At 48.3% G+C, this 14,782-nt stretch overlaps 1 protein-coding gene across 1 annotated transcript; it reads right to left on the bottom strand.

Moving 5' to 3' along the window:
- Window positions 1-738: 738 nt before the first annotated feature.
- On the bottom strand, window positions 739-4,101 carry LOC122212859 (testis-specific Y-encoded protein 1-like). Its single transcript, XM_042926837.1, has 8 exons — window positions 3,748-4,101; window positions 3,501-3,534; window positions 2,872-3,368; window positions 2,122-2,199; window positions 1,866-1,977; window positions 1,628-1,773; window positions 1,450-1,534; window positions 739-931 (listed from the first exon to the last, which is right to left on the bottom strand). The coding sequence occupies exons 1-8, from the start codon at window positions 4,099-4,101 to the stop codon at window positions 903-905; spliced, it is 1,335 nt and encodes a 444-aa protein (XP_042782771.1). The 3' UTR covers window positions 739-902.
- Between the last annotated feature and the right edge of the window lie 10,681 nt (window positions 4,102-14,782).

The following is a 14,782-nucleotide window of genomic DNA, read 5'->3' as shown; positions in this document are numbered from 1 at the left end:
TAAGTGAAGCGGTGTTTGGGAGGCTCAGCTTCAGGAAGTGGAACCAGAAAAGTTGGCTGTGATTTTGGAGTTGCGTGAGACTGTAGTGGGCTGTTTTCTCTGCAGTGTGTATGTTGTCCCTGTCAACTCTGCCTGAAGCAGAACTTCATCGGTCTTACCCACCCACTCTGCCTCTGGTCCCTCGGTTCCTTCCCCTGGACACCAATCTTACAACCTGCTCACAATCCCTCAAATATGTGTGGCTGGTCCTGAGATCCTGACCTTGTCCACAAGACAGTCTGCATTGGTAGACGTCTGAAAACCAGAGGGTAATCAACCCTGGGAATTCCTCCCTGTGTGGCGGTTCAGTCAACATGACTGAGGGTGTCCCCATGCGGGATTCTGGGGGCACCATCATGGACATGCCCAAACCCTGAATATTGGACATCCCTGGCCTGTGCTGGCCTCTCCGTTTCCTTGAATTTCCTCATTTTCACAGGAAAGCTATGAACCTGGGCACTGGCCTTTCTCTCAGGTTTGTGCCCTGGCCTCCCTCACTCAAGTCCCCATTGCTTCAATCTTACTGACCTCACATGCAATCCCAATGTGTGACCCATCCCTACGGACAATGTCCTACGTCCCGCCCTTCCTTGGAACTCCAATGTGCAGGCACAGAACACTTACACCTCTGGACAGCCGCATGTATACATGGACACGCCCCAGAGCGAACCTGAGAGGAAGACACACACAAACACTTCATGCTGTTTATCTCCCATTCTATATTTCTTCAAATGTATTGGACCCCCGCCCTGCGCCACGTGTCACCACCACCCTTGTCCTTATTTCATGGCCAGGAGAATCTTGTGGACCATCGGTGAGCATCGGAAGGGTTTCCACTGGGGTCGATGAAGTGCGACGCTCCTTCATACTCTTCTCAAGATCGTGCATATCCCTGGGATATATGGGTACACACAGACAACACACACACACACACACACACACACACACACACACACACACACACAGGACAGGTGAGAGTCTTATCTTGGCCCTGAGTAAGGTTGCTTGAATGTTTCCAAACGGAAAGTAGGATGGGAGGGTGTGATAAGCTGTGCCAAAGCTGACAAGGGGATCCAGAAGCCAGACAACATGTGGGATGGTGGTAGGAGGCCTGAGGGTGGGGTTCATGGTCCGGGAATGACAGTTGTCACCGTGCTATGTGATGAGCCAGCTTTGGTTGTCCCGCTTTGCTCATTCTTTTTGTCTAGCCCCCTTCCCACCTTCAGGCTCCCCAAAGGGGCAAAGCCTCTTTGACACGTTACTTCTTAAGACTCCCTGTCTCAGGCTGATGCCCTTTTGACCTGGGGTCACCTCCTGTGCCGCTGTGAGTCTCGGTGCCTCCATGCAGAAGAGAATTGTGCCCTGGACCCCACGGCACACATTTCCGTGCCCACACCCTTGGCTGCTCACCTCTTTCCCTCTCAGTTCTCTCTCCTGGGGCCTCCTTCATCTTGAAATACGGCAGGGGGTTGGGCCAAAGATCCTCTATGATTATCTGGTAGGGGAGACAGGCCAGGCCTCAGGTAGCTATCCCACGCAGTGGGGGAACCCATGAAAATCACCTCCCTTCCTTGTTACAGGGCCCCACCTCAGCAATCCTGCTAGAGCCGGCAAAGCTGTGGTCAGAGAACCAGTTGAAGAAGTTGAGGCTGCTGTTGTCATGCCTGCGTCTGTAGGCCTCCTGTCTGTACCTTGGGTACCACTGGATGGGACTGGAATGAGACGCCCTATACCCTGCAGGAAGACGAGTATGTGAGAAGGCGCCAGAGAACTTATCGCATTCAACCCTCCACCCACTGCCGCCCATGCAGTCAGTGGACACTTACCATCAAGGCCTAGGACATACTCCTTCGTAACGACTTCATTCTGGAAGTAGGAGTTCTTGCCAAAAAACAGCAGGATCTTCCGGCATTCCCTGGGAAACTTGTGTTCCTCCACCTGCCGTGGTACAGTGGGGCAGAAATGTGAAATCTTGTTCCAGGAGACCCGCCCTCCCCTGAGGAAGGAACACATCACTTCTCCCCACCACCTCCCCTCCCCACACAGCCAGCCACCCACACCACCTCCCACTCCCAGGCCGACCTTCAAATTGGTCATGTGGCGAAGCATGCTTTCATCGGGCTTACTAATCAGGGCTGACATCTGAGGGTGGTTCACAAACTGCCGCAGGTCAAAGAGCCTTCAGGTGCTGGGCGTGAGAGAGCTCGAACCAGAGAACCAGTGTGGACAGCCTCCAGGCGTCCTCCCCCAGGGTCTCAAGCCCTCCCCACAGGCTGCGTCCAGGCCCACGGGGTCTCCGGATCGCGCAGGGCTCTGCTAGACACGCACAGGAGGCTGTGCATGCCCAGACGCCCGCAACCACGCCTAGCTTTGTGTGCTCGTGAGGACACTGAGGACGCTTACTTCCACACAGCCAGACAGCACACATCCGGTCTCGCGCCGACCAGTGGGCATTCACATCGCCTTCCCCGCAGCAAGATGCTTAGCGGGACCCAGAAACGTGCCCCCACGCGGCTTTGTGTGGGAAGAAGCCCTCGGTCATTTCCCCGACCTGGCCTGGACCTCCACCGCCACTCCCCACTCTCCCAGCGCTGTTTCCGTGCCAGGTGCGACGTAAAGCACACATGCCTCCCCCACCCCGGCACTGCCCTCCTGCCACACTCATTGCAGAGCCAGGACCACCGGATGGGATCACGTTTGCACGTTCCCGGCCACTGGAGCGCGGCTTAGCTCCAGTCCCTGTCCTGGGTTCCTCTAAATGGCACCGCCCTTTCCTTCCTCTTGCGCAAGCCCAGCCCCCTCTGGACCCTCCACCAGCAGCAGGAAGGATACAGCCTTGGCCCAGAAACCACGGATGCCCTGGATAAGGGCACTTCTCTGCTGCAGATGACGCTGCCGCCTCTGCCATATGCTGGGTTTGAGTTGAGAGTCCTCCCGGCTGGCATGTGTATTCAAGGGCTGCACCTCCGTCTGAAGAGCCTCGAGCAAGGACAGGAAAGGATGTAGGCTTGCACTCATCTGCGTCTCTTCCTCCTGCTTCACGTGCAGCTCCTGTGCGTTCCCCAGGCACCAGCCACCTTGCTCCTTCCACTTTGGTTCCTCCTTCTCCTGCTCCTCAGCTCCTGCTCTTCGTGCCCCAGCTCCATCTCTTCCTTCTCCTCCTTTCCCAGCTTTGCCTCTTCCTCCTGCAGCTCTTCTTGTAAATCCTGTTGCCCCTGCTCCCCCGCTTCCTGCTCCGCAACTTCCCTTAACTCTTCCCCATCCTCCTCCTAATCTCTCTGCTCCTGATCCTCCCCCTTCTCTTTCTGCTCCTTTTGTAAGGCCTCCTGCTCCTCCTGCTGCTGGTCCTGCCCCTGCTCCTCCTCCCCCTGATCGTCGGCTTTTGACCTTCTTCCCCCTCCTTCTCCTCTTACTCCTAATCCTTCTGTTCCTGTTCCTCCTCCTACTTCTCCTCCTCCTACTTCTCTTATGATCCTGCTCCTCCTCGTCCTCCTCCTCCTCATGAAAATCATCTTCCACATCCTCATCCTCATCCTCATCGTCATCCTCCTCCCACTCCTCCTCCTCTTGAAAATCATCTTCCTCATCCTCATCCTCATCCTCGTCGTCGTCCTCCTCCCATTCCTCCTCCTCCTCCTCCTCCTCCCATTCCTCCTCGTCCTCCTCCCGCTCCTCCTCCTCCCCCTCTTCTTGGTCCTTATCCTCCACCTCCTCTTCCTCCTCCTGTCCCTCCTCTACATAATTATCCTGCTCCCCCGCCTGTCCCTCGTCTTCCTCATGCTTCCTCTGGTCATCCTTCTCATCTGCAAGAACGTGTATTTCTGTGGCCGCCGCCTCAACTCCCTCCTCCACCAGGCCCAACAGCTCCGCCACCGATATTATGTTGTCCACCAGCAGCTTCAAATCCTCCCTTCGGCCGGACACCTCTGTCTCACGTCGGACCGGATATTCTTGTGCACTTCGGGGCATTCTGGCCCCGACACCATCGTCGTGTGGCGCCTCAGTCGCGTCCAGGAATACTGTATGCCCTCGAGCCCGGGTCTCTTGACTACCGCCTTCCATGACGAACGCGACCGCAGTTTACGGGGCACTGCCACATTTTCCAGACACTACATCCTTCGCCATGTGGAGCTGGCCCAGGACCGCAGGTGGGGCAGATTCAAACGAAGCGGCAGGAGGTGAAAGCACGGGCCTCCCTCACCAGACCCAGTCAGTGGAGCCCTGACGACAATGGCTGACAACGCCCTCCCGCCTTCTGCCGTGGACCAAGGGCCCAGGGGGCGCATGCGCACAGGCGCTGTACCCAGGAAGCCACGGCGGTGGCTGTCGCTGTGGTGATGCTGCCGCAGAGGCCTTTGTGGTGACAGAAGTGCGCATGCGGCTCTGAAGCTGAGGGCGTTGCAAACCACGCCCAGACTCCCAGCCAGGCTCCAGGACCAATCATGAGGACGGCAGTGGGCGTGGCGTCGGCGGCCCCACCTTTCAGGGCGGTGGGAATCTGCTGCGGGCGTGTAACGGCACACAGTGAGCCCCGGGCTTCGGTAGTGCGGCGCCTCCAGGGGCCTCCAACTTAGCCCTCTGCGTGCCCTGTTTGGCCTCTGTCAATGAAAAGGGGACTTTCACATTCCCCCCCCCCCCCCCCCCCCGGCGTCCCGTACGGCCTGGGCACGAGGCTATCTACACACACGGGAAAAGGGGGACCTCCACGCTTTTCACGTTTACACCCCCACCTTTGGTCATCGTGCCCATAGTCTGGCAAATCCACTGAGCGGGTCAGCGTAGCTGTCCGTGAAACGCATTTCAGCTGTGCGCCCGCTGTCTGCACCCTGGTTTGCATCTGGTCTGCCTCCTTTGCATACGCCCTACGTCCATCCCTACTCCAAGAAGACATGTATGTCATGACAGCAGGCTAGCAGTGCACCCGCTAGGGAACACTGTTCCCGCTAGGGAAAACTCTTGTCACTCGGTGACAAGAGGTGTGTGACATGGAGAGGACACCACCCTAGGGGAGGCTGCCTGTCATGCGCGATCCCAGGAGCAAAGGGATGGCACTCTCTGAACTTTGGCACTTGAACCACCCCGGTACGCACCAAATCAGGAAAGCCCCCAGTCTCTTTCCTTTGCTCCCCAACGGCCTACGCACACTCACTCAGGCACAAAGATGCACGGCCACGCGGCACGTGGACACAGACACGCACACGCTGCCAGCGCAAACGCCGGGTCTCACGCAAAAGTACTCAAAGGCGCCAGCCACGATACACTCACAGACACTCTAGTGGACCTCTGCACTCACACGTGCCCTCTGTCACATCCCGCTCGCGAGGCTAGCTCCTTCCCACGACTCACACTTGCTTTCCCCCCTCACACAACACATGCATTTGTGCTGGGGCCCAAAGCTGGCTGAAAACTAGGGCAGATTCAGTATCTCCATTGGGTCAAGGAAGCTTGCACTGAGATGCCAAGGAAAGACAGCCACAACTGATACCAACCTTCCAGTACCGACAAAACTGGAATGTGGCAGGTGGAGAAACACCAGCCACGACTAGGTTCCCAGCCTATCGACCCCTGCGCTCACCTCAGCCCCTCTCAACCCTGGGGAGTGTCTTGGGTTTCAGTACCTCCCAGCTGGCTGCAACCTACAGGGCAAGGGCCAAGGGACTGACCTTTCACGGTTCACATGTATACCCAGCTTGTGTGGGCTGCCTGGAGGCAGTCACGGCTTGGGAGGTCTGGATGTGCTCTCACCCCTGTTACTTGTGTGTTTCTTTGCGTGTTCCCCTGAAGCCCTGTGCCGTCAGCAGCCTACTATGTCCATATGGACATGCACGGCACACGGGAGCCCAGATGAACTCATACGGTACAAGGACTGGACAGAGAAAGAGAAAGAGAGACGGAGGTGGGGTGGGAGGAAGCGTTCTGAAAAGAAAACTATCACAGAGACAAAGAGACAGACAGAGACCAGAGGGATACCGAAGGAGGCAGAGGAAGGAGAGTAAGTCACAACTGGAGATAGCCACAGGGAGGAAGTGTGTTTGTACGTGTGTGTGTGTGTGTGTGTGTGTGTGTGTGTGTGTGTGTGTGTTCATTTATGAATGAGCGTCAGTATCTGGGACTGAGAGAAGGGGTGTTGCTGTGATTCCTGGACCCTTGAACGCCCTCTTCCAGCAGAATGGAGGCCTGGTATTGTCAGGAATGTCAGTGCTTTGCGGACCATGACTCATGCGGTTTGGGGCCCTAGCCCAATCTCAGGCTAGGGACACAGAGCACAAGGAAAGGGAACTTGAGGCATGAGGCTCCAGACTAGGCCCTCAGGTGGAGTGTCCAGGCCCAAGGCTTTTACATGCCTGCTGCCTCCTTCCGGAGCCCACTAGCATTTGGGAAGCATGCCCACGGCCCTGTGGCCCTTCGGACACTGCAGTGGCCCTGGCTGACGTGCAGGTGGGGCAGAGGCAGAGGCAGAGGCAGTGAACTTTGTGGCCATGTGTCCTTGGGGTGAAGGAGCTCTGCCTAGGTGAGCAGTGGGCTGCTGTTCAGGAGCAATCAGCAGGAGGGCAGTGGGCGTGGCTCCGGCAATTGAGCCCCTGCCTCCCCTCCCAGGTCCGGAGCCACTTCTCTGCCTCCCCCTCCAGGGTGGCCTCCCTTTTTGCTACATGTCCTTTTCAGGTTTGTCACCGACCAGGTCTGTCCTGTGGGATAGCTGATGTTGGAGAACGGGTACTACAGATCTCACCCCTTTGGGGAGGAGCCAAGATGATGGCAGACAGCATGGAAGCTTCTTAAGTGTCTCGCGTGCATGAAATACAGCCAGACCAACACTAAACCATCCTACCCACCCAGGAAACTGACTGGAGGATTAGCACAGCAATCTGCATATCCTGAACCACCGAATTCAGCAGGTACGTGGCATGCAGAAGTGAACTTGGAGAGCGAGGAGGCATGGGAAGGGAGGTGCTTTTGTGCGCGGAGAGGCGAAGGAGACTGGGCAGGTGGAAGCGGGGGCAGAGCATACAGGGAACCCACCCATCCCCAAAGCAGGTGGAGAGAATGTGGAAAATTGGACGTGGCCGCACGGACTAAACTGAAATGGGAGAAAGGAGAAATAGGAGGGTTTAAATTCCATTCAGACTGTAAACAGGGTGCGCAAAGTCTGCAAATCCGCAGTTCTATGCCTGGCAGTGCTGTGGTGGGAAGGGCTAATTCTCAGGAACAGGGTCGTGTAGGAGGTTCTCAGGCCACTCAGAAAAAGGTGGTTCCACTGCTGGAAAGACATTTGGTAGGGACTGTTGAAGCCACCTGGTCCATGCACACCCCATTTGCTGGTGCTGGAACAAGGTCGTTAAGTGTCGTGAAGTCTGGTGCCAGATGTGTGTTGTGGTTTTCCGTAATCCCTGAAATGCTGCGGTTACACTGACTTGCAAACTTTTTGTGGGGCGGGCTGGCATTGGTCCATAGTGTCGGAGCACTGGCAGCAGCAGGGCCCAGCAAGCGTTCCTAGGTGCAGCCTACGTTCAGCCATTGCTCATTCGGCCATTGCTCGGTGAGACCCTTCTGCAGAGGGACGGGACGGGTCAAAGCCGCAGTCCTTCAGAAGTAAGGGGCCCGGAAAACCAGCGCATCTGAGACGCAACTCAGGAGAGAGGTACTCCCTGGGGCCTGGTCACGGAGAATGCAAAAGCGCGCAGTGGACAGAAGCTGAAGACAGAGGACGGGTGTGTGATTGCTGATCCAGGAGAACAGACTGGGTAGCTGGATGGCGCCATTTTCACCGCTCTTGGGCATGTGCATATGCACCAAGGAGAGTGGCAACAATCCACCCCAGTGGGCTGGCAGCGCCATCTAGTGGACAACAGAGCGGTTACACGGAGCCCCGCCTAGCTGGGCCACCTTCGCTCTCAGCAGCACAAGTCTCACACCCGGCTTAGTTTATGGACTATAAAGCGGTACATAGACTGACTTCTAGGAGAAAGAGAAATAACTTCAGTCCTACTTCAATCTGTTAGCAGGTCCATCGATTCAATTTCCTCTCTTTCTTTCATTCCTTTTTTCCTTTTCTCTTTTACGCTGTTTTTTGAATACAGCAAGAGAGAAAACTCATTTTTATTTTCAATTCTCATTAAATATGTTTTCTTTAATTTATATTACTGTTTTGTACTTTTGCGTACTTTTTTTCAAATTCTATTTTACTCCCAATATTGTATTTTAGTGTACACCTTTTCAATGTTTCAAACGTTTTCCATTTTTCTTTGTTTTCTTTTTTCTCTTTTTCGTTTCTTTTCTTGTTCTTGATTGCAGAAGGTGAAAATTTTCATTTTCACTTTCACTTTCCTTTAAAATAATTTTTTCACTTTTTGCTATATGTTTTGCTTTATGTAATTTTTTCCAAATTCTATTTACTTCCATAATGTATTTTAGTGTACTACAGTGTATTCCCTTTTTCAGATTTTCAAACTATTTCCTTTTTTTCCTTAGTTTAAATCTTTTTTCTCTAATTCGTTTCTTTTCTTTTTCTTGAATACAGAAAGACAAAAGATACATATTTTTTTAATTTTTACTAATTTTCTTTAACTTTTTCTACTTTATTCTGTATTTTTTGTGTATATTTTGTGTATATTTTTGTGTATATTTCACAAAATCTGTTTTACTCCCATCATCTCATTTTAGTCTACTTCAGTGTATTTTTTTTTCAAATTCTCAAACGATTTCTCATCTTAAAATTTTTATTATTTTTTTCTTATTTTTCCTCCCCCTGTTTTTTTTCTCAACTGTATCAAACCATTTTCAACACCCAGACAAAACATGCCTAGACTCTAGCATCATTTTTCTACTTTTTCTATTCACGTGCTTAATTTTTTAATATTAATATTTAATTTGAATTTTTTTCATTTAAGTTTTTCTACCTCATGAATTCCTCTTCTCCCCTCAAAATGACAAAAGGAAGGAATTCAGCTGAAAAGAAAGGGCATGAAGAAACGACAGCCAGAGATTTAACCGACACAGATGCAAGCAAGGTGTCTGACGCAGAATTTAGAATCACGATTGTAAGAATACTAGCTGGAGTCCAAAGGAGTTTAGAGTCCCTTTGTGCAGAGAAAAAATGAAGTAAAAACTGGCCAGAATGAAATGAAAAATGATATAACTGAGCTGCAGTGACGGCTGGATGCCGCGGTGTCAAGGATGGATGAGACAGAACAGAGAATCAGCAATATAGAGGCCAAACTTATGGAGAATATGGAAGCAGGAAAATCGAGGGAGCTTAAGGAAAAGAGCACGATTGAAGAATTAGAGAAATCAGTGACTCATGCCAAAGGAACCAGATCTGAATCCTAGGGGTACCAGAAGAGGAAGGGAGACAAATAGGGGTAGAAGGGTTATGTGAGCAAATCGTAGCAGAAAACTTTGGTAACCTGGGGAAAGACACGGACATCAAAAACCAGGAATCACAGAGGACCCCCCATGGGATTCAACAAAAACAACCCTCAGCAAGGTGTATCACAGTCAAATTCACAAAATACTCAGGCAAGAAGAGAATCATGAAGGCAGCAAGGGAAACAAGTCCCTAAACTACAAGGGAAGACAGACCACGTTTGCAGGAAACCTATGCACAGATACTTGGCAGGCATCAAAGGAGTGGTAGGACATACTGAAAGTGCTGAATAGGAGAAATACGCAGCCAAGAATTCTTTATCTAGCAAGGCTGTCATTCAAAATAGAAGGAGAGAGAAAAAGTCCCCAGACAAACAAAAATTAAAGGAGTTTGTGGCCACTAAAACAGTCCTGCATGCAATTTTAAGGGGGACACTCTGAGGGGAGACATGATGAATATGAATATATATTCAATATATTCATAATCATATAACCACCAGAAACTCCGACTCTACAAACAACATAACGGCAGTAAACTCATATCTTTCAGTTCTCGCTCTAAATGTCAATGGACTCAATGCTCCAATCAAAAGACATAGGTTAACAGAATGGATAAGAGAACAAGATCCATCAATATGCTGTTTACAAGAGACCCAGTTTACATGTAAAGACACCTTCAGAGTGAAAATAAGGGGATGGAGATCCATCCGACATACTAACGGTCAACAAAAGAAAGCCAGTGTAGCCATACTTCTGTCAGACAATCTAGACATTAAAATAAAGACTGCATCAAGAGATGCAGAAGAGGCTTATATCATAATCAAGGGGTCTACCCTCCAAGAAGACCTCGCAATTGTAAACATTTATGTGCCAAATGTGAGAGCACCCAAATATATAAATCAATTAATCTCAAACATTTTAACTCATCGGTAGTGATACCATAATAGGAGGAGACTTCAACACCCCATTCACAGTAATGGACAGGTAGATCATCTAATGAAAAAATCAACAAGGAAACGATGTCTTTGAATGACACATTGGACCAGATGTGCTTAACAGATATATTCAGAATATTTCAACCCAAAGCAGCAGAATATACTTTCTTCTCCAGTGCACATGGAACGTTCTCCAGAATAGATCATATACTGGGACACAAATCAGCCCTAAGTACGTACAAAAAGGTCGAGATCATACCGTGCATATTTTCAGACCACAACACTACGAAACTCGAAATCCACCACAAGAAACAATTCTGAAAGGGAACAAATACTTGGAGAATGAAGAACATCCTCATAAAGAATGAGTGGGCTAACCAACGGTTTAAAGAGGAAATTGAAACGTATACGGAAGTCAGTGAAAATGATAGCACCACAACTCAAAACCTCTGGGATGCAGCAAAGCCGGTCAGAAGAGGAAACTATCTAGCAAGCCAGGCTTTCCTAAAGAAGGAAGAAAGATGTCAGAGACACAGCAATCGTTAGATATTCTTGACAGTTAGACCCTTTAATTATGATATGCTTCCCAACTTCACCTCTTCTTATAGTCTTTGGTTTAAAGTCTAGTTTGTCCAATATAAGTATGTCTACCCTAGATTTCTTTTGAGGTGCATTAACTTGATAGATTGTTCTCTATCTCATCACTTTCAACCTGCATGTGGCTTTACATATAAAATGAGTCTCTGGTAACCGGAATATGGATAGTTCTTATTGTTTAATCCATTCTGTTACTTTGGTTCTTTTGTTTGGAGGATTTAGTGCATTTATAGTCAGATTATCAGTAGATATGACTTTACTGCCATTGTAATTACCTGTAAACTTGTCATTTCTGGAGGTTTTCTCTGTTCCTTTCTAGACTTTGTTGTTTGTGTTCTTTGCTTCCTCACTCAAAGAGTTTCCTTTAATATTTCCTGCAGGTCTGGTTTAGCGGTCACACCTTCATTTAGTTTTTATTAGGGGGACTCCTTATCTCTTATCAGTGCTTCCATTATGAATAGAGTATTTTTGGTTGAATAGTTTTCCCATTTAGCAGTTGAATATATCCTGCAGCTCATGTATGGCCTACTAACTTTCTGTGGACAGATTTGCTGTGAATTTGATTTGTCTTCCTTTGTAGGTTTAGGTGTTTTTTTTGTTTGTTTTCTTGTTTGTTTGTTTCTTTGTTTGTTTCTTGGTTTTTTTGTGTTTTTTTTTTCTTCCTACTTTCAGGATTCCTTCCTTTTCTCTATAGTTTATAAATCTGACTCCGATATATCTTGGTGATGGCTCGCTTTGGTTTAATTTAATGGGAGATCTGTGAGCTTCTTGCCTTTCAATGTCTATGACTTTCCCCAGATCAGGGGTGTGTTGGGCTATAATTTGCTGAAATAAGTGTTCTGCACTTTTTTCTCTCTGCTCAACTTCTCAGACTCCAATGAAATAAATTATATTACTTTAATGAGTCACTGAGTTCCTTAAGTCTACATTTGTGATTCAATTATTTCCTTCCCTCTTCTTTTAAGATTCATTATTTTCCATACTTTTTATCTTTTATATCACTGATTCCTTCCCCTGCTTCATCCATCCCCATTGTCATGGCATCCATTCATGCTTGCATCTCAGTTATAGCTTTTAAAATTTCAGCCTGCCTCGACTTTAGTTCTTGTACATCTGCAGCAAGGATTCTCTGGTGTGTTTTATGCTTTTGTAGGATAGCAAGTATCATTATGATTGTTTGTTTTATTTTTAAAAATCTTGGATGATGATGGATGATGATGACGAGGAGGAGGAGGAGGAGGAGGAGGAGGAGGAGGAGGAGGAGGGTGACGACGATAACAATGATTTGAGAGAGAGCATGAACAATTGGGTGAAGGGGCAGAGATAGAGGGAATGAATCTTTAGCAGCCTCAATACTTAGTGTGGAGTTCAACATAGGGCTTGATTCTATGACCCTAGGATCATTATCTGATCCAAAATCAAGGGTCAGACATTCAACTAACTGAGCTACCCAGGCACCCTGATTGTTGTTTCCAATTCTGGTGAAGACATCTTATACCTGCATTGATTAAATCCCTGGACATTACTTCTTCTTTCTGTTCTTTCTTTCAGGCTTCTTGCAGGATTCCGCTTCTTAATCAGTACACTTGTTTTGAGTGAGGGTTTTGTGCTGGTGTTCTGGGGGACGGTGGTTATGTTGAGCTTAATCTCATGCCTTAGTAGAGATGCACCTGTGAGGTGCACAGGGGTGAGTCCTGGTGTAGGTGGCTTTAGTAGCCACTTATTGGCACTGTTTAGCTCACCGAGGTCAGTCACTGATGATCGGTGGGGCAGGAAATGGCATCTCCCTGGTTCGTCATCCCTGGAATGGAGAGTTTGTCCTTGCCATTTTCTGGGAAGCTATCTCGGTAAAGCAAACAATCACCACTCCTGTGTACCTGACTTTCATAAGATCCTTTCCCTCACTCTGTGCCTGAGTCCTTCTGCCTGCCAGGCAGCATAGTATCCCCATGCTTTATCTCAGGGACACGCTGGATGCCTAAACTCCAAATAGTAGGGACTCCCGCATCAAAGAACACTGCTTAATCTCACCACCCTTTTCCCATTTTCCAGTTCATCCCAGGAAAGTGATTGATGGCCACACAGTTTGGAATTCGTGGCAAATTGCAGCAGAAGGCCAACAACAAAGCTTGATGGCCTCAGCCACTGTCTCTGCTTCTACATCTGGGAACAGTGTGGCATGTTGGAGCCATGAGTTTTTCTCATGAGGGAGGCCTTGCTGCCATGCCCCAATGCACTGAAAGAAGGGGAACCTTTTCTACCTGTGCGACAAAGGGGACCGTGAAGCCACGCTGTCTGCACCTGGGTCACTGCCTTCCTTCCCCACAGTGAAAAAGTCAGGCAGGCATAACCCTGGTGATGGCAGACTTGTAAACTTTCAGATTTTGTGCTTTGCTGCGTAAAGGAACTTGTGGAAATCTTTATAAGCAGGGCTCCATCCACAGCATCGACAGTTCTTCTCTGCTCCAAATCAGCTCTACACAGCTCCTATCTTCCATGAGGTGGACATTTTTCGACTTGTTGACTTGCAGTTTTGTTCTCTTAGCTCCCAGGTTGATTTCCTGGGTGTTCGTAATGATTTGATATTTATCTAGCTCTGCTTGAAGGACCATATGAACTTAGGGTCCCCCTGACCCTCTGCCAACTTAACTCATCCTAGAGAGTTCACATGAATGAAATCATGACTATGCAGTCTTTTCCTGGATTTCCTACATAATCATGCTGTCTTGGAAAACTTACACTTTTGTTTTCACCTTTCCAGTCCCTATGCCTTTAATTTCTTTTCATCCTCTTCCTAGTTGTCTAGTGGTTATCCTTAACATTGAGCATATATACTCATTTGTATTAAATATCAAGTTACTCAATGACTGAAAATAAACGAGCAATTAAAAAAGCATTAGTCCTAATTATTCCTCTCTTGCCTAACGTGCCATATGTGACCTCCATGGCATTGGTATGTTAAAATTATAATCAGTACTGGTTAGATATTCCCATCTGTTCACCAATTTCTTTGTTTATGATTGCTTTTGATTCAACTCCTTCATTCTGGACGCAATTACTGTCTTCCCAAAGGGCTCCTTTTCTATGTTCTTTATCTGAAAATGTCTTTGTTCTGTCCTTATTGTCAAGTGGTGGGTTAGTAGACACAGAGTTACCAATTGACCATTATAGTCTATCAGCACCTTGAAGAGAAAATTTTACTGTTTTTGATCTTTGTTGAGAAGTATGGCATTTGTTGGTCTAATTGTAGATGTTTTATCATTTAATTTCTGTTTTCTCTTCTAGTGCCGTTTAAGGATTTCTCCATGGGTCTGAAGTTGCTGCATTTTCACTAGGGTAGGTGTGAATCTACTCAAGACTCAGTGTACTTTCTCATTCTGAGGTCGCGCTTATTTCATCAACCCTGGAAAAATTTCAACGTCACTTCAAATGTCAAGATTTTCACAGTCTGTATTCCACTGAAATGCCTGGAGACACACACAGAGCCTTCTCATTCTATTTTCAAGGCCTTGTAAGTGCTTCCATGTTTTAAATTATCTTTATCTTCCAGGCTCTGTTTCAGGAAACTTCTTCATATTTACCCCCTATCTAGCTAGCTACCTAACACTACTATACAGTTTTATACTTCAAAAATCATATTTCTTGATATTGCCAAATGTTCCATGGTGGAGGGAACAAAATCACTCCCGGTAGACCCTTGAGTTTAAGGTAATGAAAGGCCCAGGATGTTATCATATACTGATCCAATACAATTTTATTCAATATTTTCCTCAAAATCCTCCCAACATGCCATAGCATTCATTACCCAGGGCCTTTGGCAACCTGAAAACCCGAGGTTCTCAATGGGG

Source organism: Panthera leo (assembly GCF_018350215.1).
Source record: "Panthera leo isolate Ple1 chromosome Y unlocalized genomic scaffold, P.leo_Ple1_pat1.1 chrY_random_Un_scaffold_81, whole genome shotgun sequence".
Lineage (NCBI taxonomy): Eukaryota > Metazoa > Chordata > Mammalia > Carnivora > Felidae > Panthera > Panthera leo.
The sequence above is the reverse complement of the archived record's forward strand: the minus strand, read 5'-3'. Positions and strand labels throughout refer to the sequence as shown.